At 39.1% G+C, this 23421-nt stretch overlaps 1 protein-coding gene across 3 annotated transcripts in view; it reads left to right on the forward strand.

Annotated features, from left to right (window-relative positions):
• LNPEP (leucyl and cystinyl aminopeptidase) overlaps positions 1 to 23421 on the forward strand; it is a 102589-nt gene that overhangs the window by 43311 nt on the left and 35857 nt on the right. For 2 of the 3 annotated variants that reach the window (XR_009737741.1, XM_061424456.1), the window contains exons 3-8: positions 3900 to 4038; positions 5534 to 5665; positions 16968 to 17088; positions 17882 to 18036; positions 19652 to 19765; positions 21374 to 21508. Coding sequence is in view for 2 of the 3 variants with exons in the window: in XM_061424456.1 (XP_061280440.1) it covers positions 3900 to 4038; positions 5534 to 5665; positions 16968 to 17088; positions 17882 to 18036; positions 19652 to 19765; positions 21374 to 21508 (796 nt within the window). In the remaining variant the exon portion in view is untranslated. The remainder of the gene's footprint in view (positions 1 to 3899; positions 4039 to 5533; positions 5666 to 16967; positions 17089 to 17881; positions 18037 to 19651; positions 19766 to 21373; positions 21509 to 23421) is intronic. The other variant, XM_061424457.1, reaches the window with a different exon arrangement.

The following is a 23421-nucleotide window of genomic DNA, read 5'->3' on the forward strand; positions in this document are numbered from 1 at the left end:
GCTGCAGTCCATGGGGTCACAAAGAGTCAGACACGACTGGGAGACTGAACAACAACAACTTTCTGTTGTTTAACCTTAGTGTTCATAGACAGATACAGCTTGAATTTCTGGAAGGATGCAGAGCACAGGTGCATACAGGTCATTCTTCAGTAGCAGTAATGTCAGTTCTCTTACATGTCCAAATTCCTTGTCAGATCTGCCTAATGCCTTGGAGCATTCTCTCATATTCCTTTGCAAACCAGTGAATTACTGATGCTGGCCATTTGGCTAATGCATGTTGATATGTTGAGAACAATAGATGAATATTTTAAATCTTAAGTGTTTTGATCCTTCTTAAATAGAGAAAAAGATGAGCAAAGTCTTTACTCCTATTCAGATAAGTAATTTTTCTCTTTCCCCTTAATGTAATGTTTTAAAAATAAATGGCCTACTGGCTCTCACCGTGAGATCTGACATAAAAAGCAAATTTAAGTTGCAGTGGTAGCTTGGGGCTTCTTGGCTTTACTTCTCCTTCTATAATCTCCATCATCTTCTAGGAATTATAGGATATATATAGAAACAGTGTTCTTAGTATGTGGCAAGTCTTTGAATAAATCCCCTAGTCACCTCTTCCATTCAGATTATTGCCCTTGGGCTCTCTTGGGCCCGCCTGTATGTAATGGGAAGAGTGGTGCTCTTGAATATGTCACTTGTTGACTCTTGCTATGGACTGGATTGAGTGGTGCAAAATGCTAGAGAAATGGAAGACAGATTCTTACAATTAAGAAATAGAGTATTTTTTCAAACTCTGCTGTTCCAGAAAACATATATAAATTTATTTACTTACCTGGTTCCATAAAATGAATGCCCCACCTAATTGTATATCTTGATACGAGATAAAAGTTTAAAAGATTATTTATACCTTTCAAGGGATCTGAAAACTAGAATTCAAAACAGAGTAACTAAGGAATGTATTCCTTATCGATTGGAAAATCAAAGTGTGTGTAAGTGTCAAATGTACTGACACTGTTTGTGGTAGAGGAACTTTAACCTGTGTCATCTGTGAGGCGGAGCTGTTGACCATAGACTTAAGGTTCTAGATAACAAACTGATACTAAACAAACTAGTAAAGAAATTTAGGGTGGGGATGTGCTTTATTTCTTTGTCCTTCCTCTCTCAGTGTCGTTTTCTTGAACTCTCGAAGCATCTTCTTAACTAGATCTCTGACCTCTAATCCAGCCACAGCTCTCCCCTTCTCTTTCCCATAGGCTGCCAGACTAGCTGTAGAAGCACAGACCTGACCACGTTGGTCTTTGGTTTATGATCCTCCAGCAGTTCCCCATTTTCAAGATGACTTAGTTCAATTTCTTCCTAGATCTGGGAGTTTTGGTATTTTTTCTTTTTCTCACAGCCCTCACCTGTCTTCATGAACTTCATGTGCACTTTCCTGGATTCCAGTGTTAACGGCAGCCCGTATTTACTTGAGAACTGAAGTGCTAGAAGCTGGTGCAAGCATGCTGTGTGTTTAGTTTTTTATCCTGTCAAACTCAGGAAGGGGTAGAAATTATATTTTATTCACTTTTCAGATGAGGAAGCAGAGGCACACCAAAGAACTCATTCAGCATCTTTTGACTAGCAAGTAGCAGAGGGGAATTCGAATCCAGTCATTTTCACTATAAAGACCACATATTCTTAACCACTGGGGTACACTGCCTCCTTCATCCATTCACACCTCTTTACCCATTGTTATCACCAGTGCTTCGAATTCTTTTACCTGACCCTCAGCTAATTCATAAGTGTCTTCAGTGCTGCTGGAGGTGGTGCTCAAACTGCAGCTAGTATTTCTGAAGGCAGATGCAGTCACTAATGAGAGAGTAAACTTTGCGGTATTCAGCTTAGTTTGTTTAGTTCAGTTCAGTTCAGTTGCTCAGTCGTGTCCGACTCTTTGCAACCCCATGAATTGCAGCACGCCAGGCCTCCCTGTCCATCACCAACTCCCGGAGTTCACTCAAACTCACGTCCATCGAGTCGGTGATGCCATCCAGCCATCTCATCCTCTGTCGTCCCCTTCTCTTCTTGCCCCTGATCCCTCCCAGCATCAGAGTCTTTTCCAATGAGTCAATTCTTCGCATGAGGTGGCCAAAGTACTGGAGTTTCAGCTTTAGCATCATTCCTTCCAAAGAAATCCCAGGGCTGATCTCCTTCAGAATGGACTGGTTGGATCTCCTTGCAGTCCAAGGGACTCTCAAGAGTCTTCTCCAACACCACAGTTCAAAAGCATCAATTCTTCGGCGCTCAGCTTTCTTCACAGTCCAACTCTCACATCCATACATGATTAGGTTGTAATTAGCTTAGGTTGTAAGTATCATCAATTAGCCTTCTTAAAGGGACTTCAGTGTAAGAGAGTTGTTATTGCATCTCTTTTAACATCTCTTTTAAGATCTTTTTGGTCTCAGAACATTATAATCCAGTTTTTTATCCAAAATGATGGTCCAAGTAGACTCTCATATGAATAGTATGAATGTCATCAGACTTTATCCCCGCCCCCCCTCTCCAACTCCCAGTCCCTTGCGGCCCTCTTCCAAAATCTTCTGTTAACTGGGTAAGAATTTGGGAGTTGAGTGAGGAGATAGAACGTCAGAAACATGTTTCAGTTGTTTCATGTGTGCTGATTGCTATCATTCTTGCAGTTTGCTCTAAGAAGTAGTTATTTGGGCACAAAGGAAGAGTTATGACTGTCTAGTATTTATAATAGACACCTGTGTAGGACTTTGTGGCATAAATGTGGTTGTCGTTAAGTATCAAAATAGAATTTTGAAATAGAATCAACACCCCTAAATGTTTGGTTAGGGATCCTACATCAATCCTAGTTTCACAAATAAGGATATGGGATGTAGGTCACCGATATGCTTAAGTCACATGGCTGGTAAGTTGCAGAGTTTGGGTCTTCTGCCTTTAAATCTTACACTCTTTTCCTCTTGCCTTTTAAAAATTATCAGTAGAAACTAAGCCCTGAGGAAGCAAGGCCATCATCTCCGAAGTGGTGGTTGTCTAAGTACCATATTGACTATATTGATTATATTGATTTGTGCACACCAGCACCGCATTTGTGCCGATAGCTCTATGGCCATGTTTGGATGAATTCCCAAATGCAGATCTACTTTATTCTTTTGCTGAATTAAAAATCTACATTTCTCATCTATTTATGCTTTTCCACCAACCTTTAATTGAGGACTTACAGTTAAATTCTCAAGTGTTGTAGCTGTGTTGTAGGAGGGGGAGGAAAAATTTTGATTCCCTTCTGAAGAGAGTAAAGAACCCCAGCATACTGTTGGACGCCTGGGTTTTTGCGTCTTTGTTCTAGTGCAGATTGTGAGTTTGAGGTTTAGTGTTACCCAGTCATAGTCTGTACAGATGAATAAGGGAAGTGGATGAACATCTTGCATGCTATTCTTTGCTCAGAAACCTTTTTAAGACCTCAGTGACCAGCTGTCACCTACCTCTGTGGCTTCATCTCCAGCCACGTTGGACATCCACCCCCAGTCCCTGAACACGCACTGTTCTGTCCTTGCTTGTGCTTTCTGCTCTTTCTAGACTATACCTTCCTCCCTCTCTCCCTTTGCAAATATTCCTCATTTTTAAAGGCCCTCTTCATATTTTGTCGGCAGTTCTCTTACAGTGTCTCTACCACTGGGGAGAATCCCTACCCTTTGTTCCCACTGCTTTGTTCTTACCATTAGGACATGATTTACAGCCTGAGAACTTTCCGTCTATTGTATAACCTCTGCCTCTCCCAGTTGATTGCAAATCCTTTAATGCCTGGACTTGTATGATATTTATCTTAGTATCCCTAGAACTTGGCAGGGTGCTTTGAATAGTAGGTGCTCAATAACTGTTGGATGGATTTGCATTCTTTTTAGGTACTTTGCAGCAACTCAGTTTGAACCCTTGGCAGCAAGATCTGCTTTTCCTTGTTTTGATGAACCAGCATTTAAAGCCACATTTGTCATCAGGATCAAAAGAGATGAGCAATACACTGCTTTATCAAATATGCCTAAGGTACTGTTCTGTTCCTTGAATGTAAAATTTTTTGAATGGGTCTCTTTGTTATGAATACTTGGATTCTTCTTTGCCATACCACTGAGAATGATTAAAATCGTATACTTTCCCATTCTTTCTTAAAATGCTTTAATAAAAGTAAAATATGTACTGGAATCAGTTGTGAAGTCAGCCTGAGAAGCACTTGCGGGAGGAGAAAGACTGGATGTGGAACCCATAGGCAGGAAATGTGAAGTGTGTGCTATGTACTGAAGTTCTGTAAATATTAATACTATGAACTACTACTAAAGAGACAATGATATTTTTGAAGACATGGTGAATTTGCTATTCTAAACTGTGATATTTGATAAGTGTTGAATCACGATTGACCTTGATGTTTTACTGGTTATTGAAAAAGTTGATATTGTGACATGGAGGTTTAACAATAAGAAAATGGATGTCTTTCTTGGCTGTGAGCTCCACATGGGAGGTGGTGGGAATGAAACCAGGCAGAATTGTTTTTACACTGAACAGAACTCAGAGGGTCCTTTTGTTAGCTGGTGGCTTATATGATAAAGAATCTGCCTTCAATGCTGGAGACCTGGGTTCAATCCCTGGGTCAGGAGGATCCCCTGGAGAAGGGAATGGCAACCCACTGCAGTATTCTTGCCTGGAAAAATCCCACAGACAGAGGAGTCTGGTGGGCTACCGTCCATGGGGTCGCAAAGAGTCGGACTTGACTGAGCAGCTAACACTTGGGCCACTTGAGAGCTGTATGCAGCTGGATAGAAGCTTCTCAGAACCCCTGTGGCTGGGGACGGGGGGTGGGGAGGAGCAGCAACATCTAACTGATTGTAGAGTCAGCCCTTGAGTCCAGAAGAGGACATGGTCTGTCCTTCAACAAGGACGTCACTTCAGCAGCTCTACTCCTCACCTTAACTCTTCACCTTAATCTTTCTTTAAGAGAGATGGAGTGCTTACTTGCCTAGGAACCTAAAACATTTTAAATTCGTGGGTGGCAAATCCTGCAAGGTTGCACATGTTCCCTCATCTTGTGTCTCCTGCAGACTTCTGTAGTGACTTCTCATCTTTGATCCCGTAGCCTTTCGTTTGGAGGGATTAACCAGCTGTAGCTCCTCCTCATGTGAATGTATGATTTTTGTAGCAGTAGAATGAGTATTCTCAGATCATGAGCAAGGCTTTTTGTCTTTGGTGGTGTTTTAAAGGGGAGACACAGAGCCACTGTCACTGTCTCTAACTTACATTTATTTAAAGCCATGGTTTGAAACTAAGAGCTTTTTAAGGATTTTACTGTATGCAGTATGTCCTCAAGATGAAGGAAGGTAGAGCAGGCTGAGGCTGAGATCCGTACTGTTTAGAAACTTGTGCTGAGAGATTAAAATAGGCCAGCATCTTCACTACGTATTTCCTATTTGAAGTTTCAGTTGCCCAGTTTATATGTCACCGTCATGTATCCCCACAGTTACAGAACTGTCGTTTTCTGCTTTGCTTGTAGAAGTCATCAGTCGTGCTGGAAGACGGACTTGTTCAGGATGAGTTTTTTGAGAGCGTGAAGATGAGCACTTACCTGGTTGCTTTCATCGTGGGCGAGTTGAAGAATCTGAGTCAGGATGTAAACGGAACCCTGGTACGTACGTTACGGCAGTTGTCTTAGAAACCTGTTTATAAGAGGTGGAGAGGAATCCTTTCATGATATCTGGCAACTGCTGTGTGAAGAAACACAAGCTTTTGATTCACCACTCTGACATTTTATGCCAGAACTGTTATTTTACTTAGTGGTTATTTACTATTTGGATACCTGGAAAAGTCAGTGATTTTCTAGTTCCGTTGAATCTTACTTTGTTAAGAGAATCTCAGTAAGGCAGTATGTAAAGGCGATAAAGCCTCTAGAACTGAGCTGTACAGTTTTGTGTGACTGTTTAGATTTGAAATAAGTGGCAGCATTGTGGCTGGATAGGGACTTCCCTGGTGGCTCAGGTGGTAAAGAATTGCCTGCAGTGTGGAAGACCTGGGTTTGATCCCTGGGTTGGGAGGATCTCCTGGAGAAGGGAATGGCTACCCACTCCAGTATTCTTGCCTGGAGGATTCCATGGGCAGAAGAGCCTGGCGCATTACAGTCTATGGGATCGCAAAGAATCGGACATATTTGAGTGACATGCACACACATAATGGCTTGATAAAATGTCCCTCATTCATCCCTGTCTGCTCCCCCGCCCCAGGAACAACAATTTGTCATCTATCTATGGACAGAAATGCCCTTGTGGAAGATGTGGGGTCCAGCACTATATTCCTAAGAACCTGGGAGGAGCCTTGCCCTCTCGTGCATCAGGTCTCAGCATACAGACCTCAGTCCTGGCTGTGGACCCCGCTGTGGCCCACGCAATTACTGTAGTCCCTTTGGCTATGGTCTGGGAGCTCTGTAAAACAGTCTTAGACAATTATGCTTGTCTATAATTGACAAGATAATAGAGACTTTGTGGAAGTCCACATTTCTAGCAGAAAAGTTCTAGTACGCTTTTGGAGCAAAGCATACAAGTTTAGACGCATTGGAGAGAACAATCAGTAAAGACCAGAGAAGGTGACTGCTGTTTCATATGTGAAAACACTAATGCAACGATTTAAGGAAACACAGTACCACCAAAGGGTCACAGTCATCTTCCAGTAACCAATACCAAAGACGTGGAAATCTGCCATTTACTCAATAAAGACTTCAGATTAGCTGTTCCAAGGAAACTGAACTACTGGAAAATAGAAAAAGGCAATTCGATTAAATCAAGAAATAATACATGAACAAAATGAGAAGTTTAACAAAGACATTGAAATCATTAAAAAAAAAATTCTCAGTCTGAAAAATACAATGAATGAAATGAAAATTGCAATACAGAGAGAGCATCAACAGCAGAATGGATCAAGCAAGAAAAAGAATTTGTGAGTTAGAAGACAGGGAGTTTTATATTATCTGGTCAGAACAAAGGAAAAAGAGTGAAGAAAGCCTGCATGATCTGTGGGACACCATCAGAAGAACAATTTGTGAATTATTGGAGTTTCAGAAGGAGAACATAACAAGCAGTGGGCAGAAAGTTACATAAAAAAAATAATTGCTGAAAATTTACCACATCTGGGGAGAAATTTGGATATCTAAGTCAATGAAGCTTGTAGCATACCAAAAACCTCTGAAAAAGGAAAGGAAGGGAAAAAAGAAACTGCCAACCAAAAATACTCTGTCCAGCAAAGTTACACTTCAGAAATGATGAAGTGAGAAAGACTTTTCCATATGGAAAAAAGGCAGCGAGAGCCCCTTACCACTAGACCTGCCTTACAAGAACTGCTGGAAGGAGTGCTTGCAGCTGAATTGAATGGACACTACTTAGTAACATGAAAACATGAAAATGTAGAACACACTGGGAAAGGTAATTACATAGTAAAACTCAGAATGCTCTAATAGTGTAGTGTAGTGGTATATTTATTATATGGCATGTATCGAAAGCAGTTCTAAAAGGGAAATTTAGATAATTTTGATAAATGCCTACACCAAGTAAAAAGAAAAATCTCAAACAACCTAACTTTGCACCTTAAGAAACTAGAAAAAAGAATAACAATCTAAGCCCAAAGTTAGCAGAAGGAAGGAAATAAACAAAGATCAGAGCAGATAAATAGATACCTGAAGAAGAGGAGAAAAGGTAAAACTGAGAGTTGGATTTTAGAAAGATAAATGAAATTGACAAACTTTTAGCTCAACTAACTAGTAAAAACAAGCCTCAAAATCAGAAATGAAAAGGAGACATTCCACTTGATACAGAAATACAATGGATCATAAGAACCTACCATGAATAATTATAGGCTAAGAAATTGGATAATCTAGGAAAAATGGACACATTCCTAGGAATATACAGTCTGCCAAGACTAAATCATGAAGACATTAAAAAAAATACAGATTAATAATGTAAAGACAGATTCAATTAACAATCAGAAACATCCTAACAAAGAAAAGTCCAGGATTGAATCAGTTTCTCTGTGAATTCTACTAAATGATTTTTTTTTTTAATCTATAGATTCAATGCAATAGAATTCCAATGTAATTTTTCACAGAAATGGGGAGAAATCCTAAAATTTTATGGAACCACAGAGACCTCAAATAGCTAGAGGAATTTTGAGAAAAAAGAACAAAGTTGAAGGTATCACACTTTCTGATTTCAAAATGGTTACAAAAATAAAGTAACCAAAATCTTATGCATGGTATTCAAAAGAGTATGATACTGGCATAAAATTAGACACACAGACCAATGGAACAGAATCAAGAAGCCAAAAGTAAACTCCTGCAAATATGGTCAACTAATATTAGACAAGAGAGTCAAAAGTACTCACTGGGTAAATGGTAGTCTCCTCAATAAATAGTGCTTGGAAAAATGGATCATCACATCCAGAAAAATGAAAGTGGATCCTTGTCTCTCACCACTCACAAAAATTAACTGGAAATGAATTAAAGACTTAAATGTAGGTCTGAAAGTGTAAAAGTCCTAGAAGAAAACATAGAGAAAAAGCTCCATGACATGGGTCTTGGCAATAATTTTTTTGTATATGACACCAGAGCACATTCAACAAAAGCCAAAATCAACAAGTGGGAATATCTTAAACTGAAAAGCTTCTTCACTACAAAAGAAACAGTCAGCAAAATAAAAAGGCAACCCGTGAATTGGAGGAAAATATCAGATAGCATTTATCTGATAGGGTTTCCCTGGTAGCTCAGCTGGTAATGAATCTGTGCAACGCAGGAGACCCCAGTTCTATTCCTGGGTGGAGAAGATCCCCTAGAGAAGGGATAGGCTACCCACTCCAGTATTCTTGGGCTTCCCTGGTGGTTCAGGTGGTAAAGAATCCACCTGCAATGCAGGAGACCTGGGTTCTACTTCTGGGTTGGGAAGATCCCCTGAAGAAGGGAACAGCTACCCACTTCAGTATTCTGGCCTGGAGAATTCCATGGACTGTATAGTCTGTGGGGTCGCAAAGAGTCGGACACGACTGAGCAACTTTCACTTTCAACACTTTCAAGATATCAGGTGGGGATTAATATTCAAAATATATAAAGAACTCATAGAACTCAGTGGAAAAAATACAAATAATCTGGTTAGAAAATGAGCAGAGTTTTCCAAAGAAGATATACAGATGACCAACAGATGTATGAAAAGGTGCTCAGCATCACTAATAGGAAGGAAAATGCAAATCAAAACCTCAGTGAGATACCACCTCACACCTGCAAGAATGACTGCCATCAAAAACAGATGACAGACATTTCTCCAAAGAAGACATACAGATGGCTAACAAACACATGAAAAAATGCTCAACATCACTCATGGTCAGAGAAATGCAAATCAACACCACAATGAGGTACCATGTCACACTGGTCAGAATGCTGCTGCTGCTGCTAAGTCGCTTCAGTCATGTCCGACTCCGTGCGACCCCATAGAGGGCAGCCCACCAGGCTCCCCCATCCCTGAGATTCTCCAGGCAAGAACACTGGAGTGGATTGCCATTTCCTTCTCCAATACATGAAAGTGAAAAGTGAAAGTGAAGTCACCTAGTCGTGTCCGACTCTTTGCGACCCCATGGACTACAGCCCATCAGGCTCCTCCATCCATGGGATTTTCCAGGCAAGAGTACTAGAGTGGGGTGCCATCGCCTTCTCCGGCTGGTCAGAATGGCTGCTATCAAAAAGTCTACAAACAATAAATGCTGGAGAGGGCGTGGAGAAAAGGGAACCCTCTTACACTGTTGGTGGGAATGCAAACTAGTACAGTCATTATGGAGAACAGTGTGGAGATTCCTTAAAAAACTGGAAACAGAACTGCCATATGACCCAGCAGTCCCACTGCTGGGCATCACACTAAGAAAACCAGAATTGAAAGAGACATGTATACCCCAATGTTCGTTGCAGTACTGTTTATAATAGCTAGGACATGGAAGCACCTTAGATGTCCATTGGCAGATGAATGGATAAGAAAGATATGGTACATATACACAATGGAATATTACTCGGCTATTAAAAAGAACGCTTTTGAGTCAGTTCTAATAAGGTGGATGAAATTGGAGCCTATTGTACAGAGTGAAGTAAATCAGAAAGAAAAATACCAATACAGTATATTAATGCATATATATAGAATTTAGAAAGATGGTAATGATGAGCCTGTATGCGAGACAGCAAAAGAGACACAGATATAAATAGTCTTTTGGGCTCTGCGGGACAAGGCAAGGTGGGATTATTTGAGACACTAGCATTGAAACATGTATATTATCATATGTGAAACAGATCACCAGTCCAGGTTCAATGCATGAGACAGGGTGCTCAGGGCTGGTGCACTGGGATGACCCTGAGGGATGGGATGGGGAGGGAGGTGGGAGGGGGGTTCAGGATTGGAGAACACATGTACACCCATGGCTGATTCAGGTCAATGTATGGCAAAAACCACCACAATATTGTAAAGTAATTAGCCTCAAATTAAAATTAAAAAAAATAATAAAAAACCCAGATGACAAGTAACAAGTGTTGATAAGGATGTAGAGGAAACAGAATCCTTGTGCACTGTTGATGGGAATGTAAATTGATGTGGCCACCAAGGAAAACAATATGTGAGTGTTCCTCTAAAAATTAAAACACAGTACCACCATATGATACAGCAATCCACAGGCTATATATCAAAACAGGATCTTAAAGAGATATCTGCATTTCCTTGTTTGTTGCTATTATTATTATTGTTACTATTATTCACAATAATAACAGTCTAAGTGTCTGTGCATGGATGGATGAAGATGAGTATGTATTTATAATATATATGATGGAATGTTGTTCAGCCATGAGAAAGAAGGAAATTTTGCCCTTTGGGACAACGTAGATGGACCTTGAGGGCATTATCCAAAGTGAGATAAGTCAGACAGAGATAAAGACTGTATGAGTTCATTTATGTGTGGAATCTAGAACTGAACTCGTGGAAGCAGTAGACTGGTGGTTGCCAAGGCCTGAGGCCTGGGGGAGATGGGGAAATGCTGGTCAAAAGGCTCAAACTTCCAGTTATAAGGTGAATAAGTGCTGGGGATCTAAGGTACAGGATGGTGGCTGTAGTTAACCATACCTGTATTACATATTTGAAAGTTGCTAGAAGAGTTCATCTTAAGTCTTCTCATCACAATAAATAAATGGCAGTTATGTTACTGCCTGTAGAATTACATTCAAACTTATCATTTCGTGATATTCAAGGCCCTCTTAGAAATTCAGTTATATTTCCAACTGCTCCAGTGGAATTCTTTCATCTAGCCAGGCTGAATTATTGGTTGCTCAGATAGATACCATGTGTGTGTGTATATATATATATATGTATATACAGCTATATGTGCGTGTGTGCTTAAGCTACTTCAGTCATGTCCAACTCTTTGCGACAATTTAGACTGTAGCTCAGCAGGCTCCTCTTTCCATGGGATTCTCTAGGCAAGAATACTGGAGTTGCCACGCCCTCCTCCAGGGGATCTTCCCAACCTAGGGATCAAACCCACGTCTCTTATGTCTCCTGCATTGGCAGGTGGGTTCTTTACCACTAACCACCTGGGAAGCCCCTTGTACCTATATATACACATAGATATGTAGGTGTGTATGTATATATTGTCTACAGCAGTTGAATCTTGAACAACATGGGTTTGAACTGCGCAAGTCCACTTATTGTGGGGTTTTTTCAATAGTAGATACTATAGTACTGCACGACCCACAGTTGTTTGAACCTTAGCTGCAGAAGACTGTCTGTAAGTTATACTCAGATTTTCAACTACCTGGAGGGTTGTTACCCCTCACCCCATTATTGTTCAAGGGTCAGCTGGAAAGAGAGAGAGAGAGTAGTTTAGGTGACTTTTTTGCTTTTTATTTACATATTTTTGGAAGCAACTTGGTTAAACATGGAACCTGGCATCTGCCTGAGCTCAGATCTCTCTATACAGCTTTCTAGCTGTATGCCCTTGGGCAGACTGCTCTGCAGTTCTCTACACCTCACCTTCCACAACTCTAATACCTTATTGTCTTTATTAGCCTGCCCTTGCAAGGATGAAAAAATTTTAATTCCTATAAAATCTCCAGTTCCTGGCAGATAGTAATGCACAGAGGAAGTACCCCTCTCTTTCTTCTATATGCAAATATATTATAAACTCTTCTGTCTGTCTGTAAATACAAATAATCTTTATAACTTTTAATGCTACCCAGAAGTAAATGTGGTTTGAAGAAATTAATGTTATACAAATAATCAACAGTCTTCTTAACTTTCTGTTTTTATTAGGAAATGGGGAAGAATCTCGCATGTGCAGAATTATGCTGTGTGCTAGAAGTTGTTTTTAGCTTTTATTTATAAACACCTTTTTATTTCATAAACCAAATGAGAGGAAGACATTAGCCTCATATTGCTGATGAGGAAACAGTGTCCCAGAGAGGATGAATGATGGACCTAAGATTACATAGCGAATGCATGTGTGCATGCCAAGTCACTTCAGTCGGGTCCGACTCTTTTCGACCCCACGGACTGTGGCCTGCTAGGCTCTTCTGTCCATGGGATTTTCCAGGCACGAGTACTGGAGTGGGTAGTCATTTCCTTCTCAAGGGGATCTTTCTGACCCTGGGATCAAACCCATGTCTCCTGCAGCTCCTGCATTGCAGGCAGATTCTTTATGGCTGAGCCAGAGGGGAATCTCCTCGAATAAATGGTAGAATTTACTGGCTACCACAATGTGCTTCTTCTTACACCAAATGACATCAATAATTTCTGTAGGTATGGTGATTAGAAATTCGGACTAAGAGTCTAATAAAGGATTTTTGTCCCAGTAAAATGCTGTAATCTCTAGGCTATGTTCTGTTTTGGAATATTTGACATTAGGCCTATTTCATAGGATTCTGGAATAGGGCAGTAGAGCTTTATTGATGAATGTCAGTCAGTCTCACCAAATAGCTGAAATTGTGAAAGTGTGTCCAAATAGCTGAAATTGTGAAATTTCAGTGCTAAAGACTATGATGTTGTCAAAGACCTGTAGAAAGAGAAACAATTGTTTTATCAGTTCTCTCTATTCTTCAGTGTTCCTTAACCCTCTGTCTGCCTTCAGGAATGCCAGAATTACCTAGAAAATTCTAGCCCAGTTTTGAAATACACTGCCTTGAGGTTTATCAGTTTGCCTTGAGGTTTTTGTTTTGTTTTTTGCCATTGCCTGATTTTGTTTTTACCACAGACCAGTCTCATTTGTAGAATCAGAATCCATTGGCGGTTAGCAGATGTAGACACTATGTCTCTTTAACATTCAAACAGAACCTTCAACAGTATTATCCCTGTGAAGTTATCTTATTCAGTCAGAAACGTGACTTCATTCCAAATCTCCACTAACAGCATTTCCTCAAGTAGCCTTCCAGCAACTAAGGACATTATACATAATTGATATCATTCTCCCAAGTCCCATCTAAGCAGTTTTTCTGGATAGACTTTAATCTGGTGGGCTTTTTGGTTGTTGTGTTTACTTTTAAGACATTTATGCTTTTTGTGTGTGTATTCAGCTGTCTGTTTAGGAAAGCTGGTATTTTTCAGGAAATTTAGTATTGGAAAATTCCAATATTCTCGATTTTCTATCTTTGTGAATCTTACAGGCCATGTTATTGTTCTTTTGGGAGGGTGAGGTTTGGTTCTGGTTCTACTTTTATTTGGTTTTTGCTTATTAAGGAGCAGAGTAAGTGAAACCTAACAATCTGTTATTCCTCAGTCTTAACCCTTTTCTCTGAGAGCTGATGAGACTTTATGGACATTTTTTGTGTCTTTTATAAATCTCCTAGGTCTTAGCAAGAGATCTTGCAGACAAAGTTTGATCTTGCAGACACAGACAGCTGAATACACACGCAAAAAGCATAAATGTCTTAAAAGTAAAAACAACAACCAAAGAACCCACCAGAGAAAGATGTAAGTCTTAAAGCCTGAGCACCGGTTGACTTGCCTTTATCAGTATTTAGAGTGCTCTTACCAAGGGTGGAGGACTACTAGATGGCGCCATGGTAAAGAATCTGCCTGCCAATGCAGGAGATGTGGGTTGGATCCTTGGGTCAGGAAGATCCTCTGGAATAGGCAATGGCAAGCTTCTCCAGCATTCTTGCCTGGGAAGTCCTATGGACAGAGGAGCCTGGTGGGCTACAGTCCATGGGGTCACAAAGAGTCAGACACGACTTAGCACGCATGCATCCTACCAAGCATTCTATCAGAATTTCTTTGCTGAACCAGATTGTTCTCTTGGTTTATTTCTACTACTACTATTGCTCTTAAAACAAACATGATAATAATTATAATGACCTGATGATCTATCTTTAGCGAGGATTCATAGCACATTATTTTTTAAAGGAAGAGAAATAGAAGGAAAGAGAAAATACCAATCTACCTTTTTCCCCTAGTCATTGTATTCCAGAAATGGGACGAAGTGGATCCTTTGGTCAGATTTCAGTTTCATATGAACTGCCTTTTTTCTCCCTTTACTTTTCCCTGATGAAAGACGCTTTCACACGTAGAGATGGGAGAGCCAAATGGTGTGTGTGGCAGAAGGATGTTTGGGGAGGAATCTGGAGTATGTGGGTGGTGCTTCTTTTAGGACAGCATCTTCTAGATGACTGCATTGACTCCATAAAATATGTGTGCCTGGAAAGAACAAGCAGAAGTAATAAAGACTGGCCTCAGATTCCAAGTGATCTTGGTACAGTCATTTATCATGGTAGTTAGATTTAAAAAGACTATTTCAGACGTGTGTGTGTGCACACGCGAACACTAATGCTTTAGAGGGGGAATGATGCAGGAGGTGTGCGTGTTCCTTAGGCAGGTGGTGACTGAATTCAATAAACTGTGGTCACAGCCCTGTACCAAGGATGCAGATGTTTGAGTGCTGGGCTGGTGAAGTACAAATTTGGCCACATAATATGGGATTAAATTTCTTCTTAATTACCTTAAGAAAGAAAAATATTTTAAATGAGCTAACTTCAGTCCTAACACTTCGTTCTTCCTGTAACTTTTGCCACAAACGCTCTGCTCACACATATTTTATGCCACTTCTGATGGGACTCTTATTTATAATAATGATAATAACTACTCTTTATTGAACACTTGTTTTCTGCCAGCCACTATCCTAAGTTCTATATGTATTCATTCGTTTAATGTGGGGATGGGAGCTACTTTTATCACCCTTGAATAGATAAGGAGATTGAGGTTAACGAGCCTCCTCAAGTTCACACAGCCAGCAGAGATTGGAACCTGGCAGTCTGACTACACAACTTGTGCATTTCGTTTTGTTGTTTGTTTAGTTAAAATTTTTTTTCTTTAATTTTTATGCCATGTTACCTCCATGTTTCTGTAATTAATGCATATGTTCTATAGACTAAGGCCCCACATAAAGACAGCTGTGGCTGAAATTATGACCTCTTAGAAATTGTTGCCTGTTTTTCAATGCTTTAATGAAAGAGAATTTTTAGTCTTTAATTTGTGGTTAGAGTTCACCAGTGTATTTTTCCCAAATGCTCAATTATTCAATAGGTCTCCTTTTCCCACCTGCCAAGATCTTTATTTTTGAGTTTTTTATCTTCTGCTATGTCTTCTCCATATTCTGCTTTACCGACTTGAGTACAGAGGACTTCTTTCTTTCAATACATTGAAAACAGTAAATACTGCTTTTTAAAACCTATTACTCTTAATATAATTACTCAACTTTTGCCTTTTGATGCTCACTGATAAGACAGGTACAGTCAGTTACACCAAATGTGTAACTTACACACTTAATCAGAAAAGAAAGAATAACAATTTAAGTAATGTGGGCAGTTGCATCTTCCCTGGAGCATGTGCCCTGGATTCATGGGCATGAATCCTTTTATCCTTTTAATTGGTTGTTTGTTTTTTAATTTTTTTTAAGTGTGTACCTTTATTTTTTTAACTGAAGTGTTTCTTCTGTACTGGCGTGCAGCTGATTCACAGTGCTGTGGTGGTTTCAGGTGGACAGCAGAGGGACTCAGCCATTCATACGTAGGTGTGCCCCTTCTCCCCCAGCCTCCCCTCCCATCCAGGCTGCCACATCACACCGAGCAAAGTTCCCTGTGCTCTACAGTGGAGCCTTGTTGGCCATCCGTTTTAAATACAGCAGTGTTAGTTACTGTGAGCCACTCACCGAGGGTTTTTCACTCTGCTGGGTACAAGCCAACAGCGTAAAAAAAAAAAAAAAGTAAGCAGTTCCAAGGCTGAAAGGAAACCTGGCTGTGCCATGCTGACTGAAAGAGAATGTGCTGCTCTCTCGTGGGTGGGCTCAGGGCAGTTTCAACCAATGTGCCATTTCTGTCTCAGTGTTCCATGTTAGAAATAACTCTCTTGTAAGCTGTGACTTCTCTGCATTGAATGCCTGCAAGATGCCAGGCACTACGTTAGGTACTAAAAAGATGAAAATTTAGTTTTGCCCTTCAAATAATTCACAGTTTGACAGCTCACAGACAAGGAAGGGCAACTGTAGGTAATAGGGAGGAAGATAAGAGTATCATGGGAATTAAACAGGCAGATGTTTATAATTGCTATATGAGGCAAAATAGTTTGGATATGATGTTAATTAAAAAAAGAATCAGTATGGCAAAACCAATACAATATTGTAAGTAATTAGCCTCCAATTAAAATAAATAAATTTTATTAAAAAAATAAAAGGAATTAAAAAGTTTTTTTTTTAACATTGTTGTATGTATAGGAATGACTTGCTACGTCCTCTAGGGGTTAAAAGAACTAGAAGCAAGAATTTCCGGCCTGAAAAATCTCTCATACCTCTGTGTAGTTCTCACGTATGCTAATCTTGACAGTGTTCACTTGATATCATGCCATTTTAATTGTACCCGTCCTTACATCATACTTGTTCCCTTTCAGGTTTCTATATATGCTGTCCCAGAAAAGATTGGTCAAGTTCAGCATGCCTTGGAAACAACTGTGAAGCTTCTTGACTTTTATCAAAGCTACTTTGAAATTCAGTACCCACTAAAGAAATTGGGTAAGAATCCAACAATGCCTCCAATTTCATTACAATAATAACTTAGATTTAGGTTGCAAATTTTTTCAGAAAGAACTTTTGCCAAAGTTATTTCAAAGGGAAACCAAGAAACTCTGTTAATTGTTTGCTTTAAGAATTGTTTGTATGTGTTAAGATTATTTAGATTCCATAGATACGTCTGAATATGTAGCTTAAAGCATTTAGAAGTTTATGGGACTGTTTCAAAGGTGCTGTGTAAGTAGGGATTTACTTAGGGCTTAACCTGGAGTTGGACTAACTCCAATTTCCTAAGAAATTCCTAATTCAAATAATAATAGGAGTAATGAGAGCTCAGGAAAGCAAGAGTACTTCAGTGTCATTCAACAGGGTGCTGATTTTAGCTGGAAGAGTGTTGGCCCTGCCTTCTGTCCTCCTTGTTCTGAAAAGTTCTTCACTGTGAAGGAATTAGATCTCCCTTCTCTTGCTAAGGGACAGAGCAACAATGACTCTGTAGGTGGTTGATCAGATCTTCTCAGCTCACAGGTAGGTAAGGAGCACATGAGCTAGAAAGTTTCCTTTCCCTGCCTCTGCTGCTAAGTCGCTTCAGTTGTGTCCGACTCTGTGCGACCCCATCCCTAGGATTCTCCAGGCAAGAACACTGGAGTGGGTTGCCATTTCCTTTTCCTAGGAGTATGTAAAATGAACTTACTGATACAGTGACCTTACTGATAGACCACTGGGTAAAATACTTGGATTTAACTAAGGAGTGCCTTAGATGGAGGAGAGTTGACCACTTCTTTCCTGTTATATCCAGACTTGGTGGCTATTCCTGACTTTGAAGCAGGAGCAATGGAAAACTGGGGTTTGCTCACCTTCCGAGAAGAGACACTTCTGTATGATGCTAATACTTCTTCAGTGGCAGATAGAAAGCTGGTTACTAAAATCATCGCTCACGAGCTGGCCCATCAGGTATCGGCAACCAAGGCTATTATATCTCACACCTGTGGTCTGTTCCATGTCCTGGAGTTTTAGAATACATTGAGATGCTAATAATAATTCAGCGTTATATTCTTTCATAATACAATGGTGCTTTGTTTTTTTTAACACAAACTTAAATTTTTGGATAAAAATGTTGTCTAACAGTTGTTATAGGATTTTACAGTTTATCAAGCATTTTGACTTCCTTTATCTCTCTGACATTTTATAACTTGATGGGGAAGAAAGTTTTCCCTGAGTTGCACGCCTCTTCTCCTTGGACTATAGTAGTCAGGACTAGATTTACCGTTTTGTCTTCTGCTAAAAACTGGGTTCTTAATTTGGGATTGGGAAGGTACTGGGTATGATGTAGAGAAAAGGAAGGAAAATTATATGGGTGCATGACCCTCACTCTTTCTTCCCCAGTACCTGGTCCCTCTTGTGCCCTCGATGCGGTGTTCATCAGGGTGGGGTAGTCGGGGTGTCCCGACGGTGGGAGGAGGTAGGCAAGAGTGGGATGTGCTCTGGCCGATTGACCTCAGCCACAGTCCGCAGCGCGCCCGGCCTTGTGAGGAGTTCGTGACAGGCTGGCTAATGAAGCGAGTGCTTATCTACTCTTACAGTTACGCATGTAGACAGACTGTTTTTTCGGGGACCTGCTCCAGGTCTGCCATTCCTGGGGCCGGCCGTCACCACGGCAGGAGTGTTTCCCTTGTACTTCTGTACGACTTAGAAGTCATCTTCTTTTTTTTTTTTCATCTTCTTCTGAAAGAGGTTTTTAAGATATTAATCTTTGAAAATATGCTTTTGTGATTCTCCATAGTGCTTTGTTTCAGTACCTAATAATCTTATCATTTTGCTGATGGTTTGAGCCGAGCCCTTGGCCACAGTGACTGAACTGCACACTTTTTATTAACCACGCTTATTTCAGGGATTTTTGAGATGCATTTTTTTAGGGGTGTCTCGTCTTCTTTTTCCTTCTTCTTATTACTTCATGGAAAAAAGCCATTTAAAAGTCTTTCTGATTTTATTTATTTGTATGCATGCCAAATTTCTTAGGGAATGTTTGAATTCTGTTTTGAATCATGTAAATACTCAATGTGGTGACTGAGGAGAAACATGCAGCCCAGGCTCTCTGACTATAGGAACATCCCTCATATAGACGTTCATTTTTTGGTTGTCATGATGATTGTAGACATGATGGAAAATAATATTGCTAAGTTGATACTACAAAGTAGAGGAATTTATCGAGGAAATGTTTTAATGAGGTGACTAAAAACAGTTTTTGTCTACCTAGTATACAGCATGTATGTTAAACTGATAAATAAGCCAGTTGTCTTTGTTTGTTTTATTTAAGGTAAAATGTTAAATTTATAATTTTACTTTAAAAGTGAATTTATTCAATGTATGCAGTTTTACTTTTAAAGTAAATTTATATTACAAATACAATTTATTTCTAAGACTTAAAGTTGAATATAGTTTGTTTTAACTACAATAAGTATACTTCTAAGTAGTTGTAATCTGGTTATAGGTGATAAATCTGACAATTCAATTATTAGAAAATTCCTGAGAATGTGAAGTTGGTTAGTTGTTTGTTCTTTCCCCGCAGTGGTTTGGTAATCTGGTAACAATGCAGTGGTGGAATGATGTATGGCTAAATGAAGGTTTTGCTACATTCATGGAGTATTTCTCTTTGGAAAAAATATTCGGAGAGCTCTCCAGTGTAAGTACGCTGTTTGTTAGGCCCACTGTGAATGCCAGGAAGAAAAATAGTCCAATCATACTGGACATGTATTTTCCATGCATTTAGAGCAATGAAAATATTTCTAGAAAAATACAATAAAACTGAGCCATGTTACTGATCTCTATACCTCTTGAGATTTGACAGTGAAAATTGTGCTTTTAGGTACTGATGTATTTCAGAAAGCAGAAATTATGTGAAATTACTTTAGACTTTGTCATTAAGATGAACATTTTAAATTGCTTTGCTAAATTCTGTGTTTAATAGATGTGGCCCTTCTGCTTTAAGGAATTTAAATAGAGTTGAAAAGCATTTTTTTTTTTTTTTGCAAAACAAAACTTTTTATCCTACTTATAGAGAAGAAATTAAGACATTTTGTGGCAATGCTATTATCACTGTGATCATTCTTACAACAGTGATACACATGTTGATACAGACAAATAATTTGCTCTTTTTAGGTCCAAACCATATTTTGTGCCCGTTTCAAAGACGTGGAACCCCATTCTTTTACAGAGAGCATGATAATGTTGTTACTGTGTTCTTAGACTCTCCAGAGATGTTTCTTCTCCTTAGAGAGATTTGGACATACTAGGTCGTATATGGGAGGAGAGCATGGCAGCCCACTCCAGAATTCTTGCCTGGAGAATCCCCATGGACAGAGGAGCCTGGTGGGCTACAGTCCATGGGGTCTCAATGAGTCGGACACGACTGAGCGACTAAGCGCACAGCACACAGCTCAGGTCATATATGACAGATACTGCCGAATAATTCAAGCAGTAAATGGAAAAGTATAAGGATCCCTTTCTACTGTAGAATTCTGTGACTTTCTATTAAGCTTCTTGATTGTATGATCCAAAATTGCTTCAAAAGATGAGTACTCTCAGAGCTTTCAGTTTGAAATTTTTGTGTAGGGCCTATTCAGAGATTTCAAATGGTATAATGAACTCAGTTTAAGCTAGAATATTAATAAGCAAAGTAATGCAAATCTGGGTATGGTTCTTAATTAAACAAAGAGATATACAGTTTCACCACTTGGTGGTGCCCAGAATGTTTAAAAGCTTTTAGTATATATTCTAGAGGAACTCATCTGTTGAACTCTCAGACTTCTTTCTGTTTAAGACTTATATTTTACTTAAGAATAGCCTCAGTCGAGGGAAATGTATATTATCTCAATAGAAAAGCTGGATTATGTATGAGAAATCAACTTAAGGAGCAGTTCGTTTTTTTTTTTTTAATTTAAGGTTTTATTTTACAAATATTCACTAGCCATTTTTAAATAATCAAATGAACATCTGGATTTAGCATATGGTTGCTTTAGTAATAAACTCTTAATTTATCCTTGTGCTGTTGTTTAGGAAACACTTATTTTTGTGGAAGTTGTAATTTTATTTTCAAATTTAAGGAATACGCATAAATATCACATTCTTCCTATATCTTCAACAGATTATTTCTAAAGTTTAGCGAAGCTAGTTGGTTTTTTTTTATAATGACCTTAAACAGTAATTAGTCTAATTCCTATCAATAATTACTAAACTTGCCTCTGTCTTTAATTCTGTTCATAGTTTCTTTATTCTGTTTCATTTTTTGTAGTATGAAGATTTCTTAGATGCTCGATTTAAAACCATGAAAAAAGATTCGTTGAATTCATCCCATCCAATATCATCATCATCTGTTGAGTCTTCAGAACAGATTGAAGAAATGTTTGATTCTCTTTCCTATTTTAAGGTATTGCCATGCACAAAAAGTACTTGGAGTGGGTTACAAATTAATTTCATACGTAAGCAAGCTGCCTGATTTAGATTATTTTAAAGATTTAACAGTATTATTTTCAATTTTCCTGTTAAATTTTTAAGATGTTTGCTTCTACTTAAATCTGGATCTTAACTTGATCTAGGTTTTTCTTTCTTTCTCTGTCTCTTAAGTTCTCTAACTAGTATTCTGGCTAGTTAACCAGATCTTATAGTAATGTATCTTTTAAAGTTGGATCAGTGTCCAGATCTACAGGTATAATATGTCCAGGGGAGGCTCTAAGCCTTTGGCTGTGTTATTCAGGACTGAAGTGTGTTCCAAAGTCAGAACTGCCAAAACAGGTAAACAAAAGGAGATTTTTTATGAATCAAAGATTCTATTGTAGAATTAGAAACATAGACTCCAGGTATGGAAGTAAAGCAAAAACAGAAATTTAAAGACCTGATTAGGATCATCATAAGTCAGAGAATAGGAGAGGCGGGTATCACATTTGTGTAGGGAAGGAGGGCTGAATTTTATAGCTTACTTGTCTCCTTAGTCTGGTTACCAGATTAAGATCAATAAATTGAATTCCCATCCTGAACAGAGAAGAAGATATACAAAGCATATGCGTTACAGTTCATGTCATCAAGAAACAGAGAGTTTAGGTAGAGAGTACTTGTGAAGCAGTAAGAAAGAATGTGTGCTAAGGGAATGGTACAGAGTATTTTTGCCTGGGATCATGGTGAGAAATTTCTTGGAAGAACATGGAAACTAAATAATAGGAAAAACATATAGGTAAAGAGCAATGGGAACAATAGAATAGGGCAAGAATGGCATGATGAGGTCTGCAAAAAAGAGTCAGTAATACTAATGGGCAGGGAATTTTTGTTTAGGGGGTAAATGTTTGCAGTGGAAGCACATGTAGGGTAGGGAAAGATGAGAAAGGTAGGTTGGAGCTCAGTTGTAGAAGGTCCTGAATGCCATCAGGAATCTGGACTTTTTCTATAATCAGTGGGAAGCTTTAAAAGATTTTTAAATAGAGGAATGGCTTTGAGATTCAAGTGACTAGGAAAATTAACTTGCTTCAGTTTACAAAATAGATTTAAATGGAGAGAGACCTAAATCAGGAAATTGCTGCTGAAGTTGAAGCATGAAATGGTAAAAGTTTAAAATTAGGAGTGGTAGTGAGAGTGGAAGGAAACTGATGGGTGTGAAAAAACCCCTGGGCAGAGGGAACTGTTTAAAGGACCTAGTGATAGGTCAAGGCAGGTGAAGAAGGAGGCAGAAATGTTTTCCAGGTTCAAACCTGACTGGCAGGGAGAACGGTAGTACTGTTACTAAATGAGGAAATCAGGAGTACAGTTAGCTATATGAATATATTCCAATTAGAGCTACTGCTATGGGCTGTGATTTTTAAAGCCCATCCTGGCGCTACCAATAAAGAAAATTTTACAACTTGCAGTTCTTTTCTTACACAGAACAGTTATTTCAGGATCTCTTGTTATAGAGCTCTTTCTTTCTCTGACCCCCATCCTCCAAACCCAGAATTCAGTGTCTTCTGAGCATCTTGCTTCCATAACATACCTTATGCCTGTCAGTATGGTAAGTACTTATTTCAGAATTGGGAATCTGGCAAATGTCCCATCCACAGAATTGAGAAAAATAGTTCACTGGATAATTGTGTATAAGAAGTAGTGTCAGTGTTTGACAGTAAGTCATGTGTTTGGCAGACATATTCTATTTGATCTTCATAATCTTTAAGCCTAATTCTGATGCATGTTGCCTTATGATAATTCAGTCATTTATCAAATTATACAAGTACCAACCACGTACCTGGTGTTTTCCTAGGTACCGGGAATAGATCAGGAAAGAAGGCAGACTATGTCGCTTGTACCATGGAGCTTCCA

This window comes from Bos javanicus, chromosome 7 (assembly GCF_032452875.1).
Source record: "Bos javanicus breed banteng chromosome 7, ARS-OSU_banteng_1.0, whole genome shotgun sequence".
Lineage (NCBI taxonomy): Eukaryota > Metazoa > Chordata > Mammalia > Artiodactyla > Bovidae > Bos > Bos javanicus.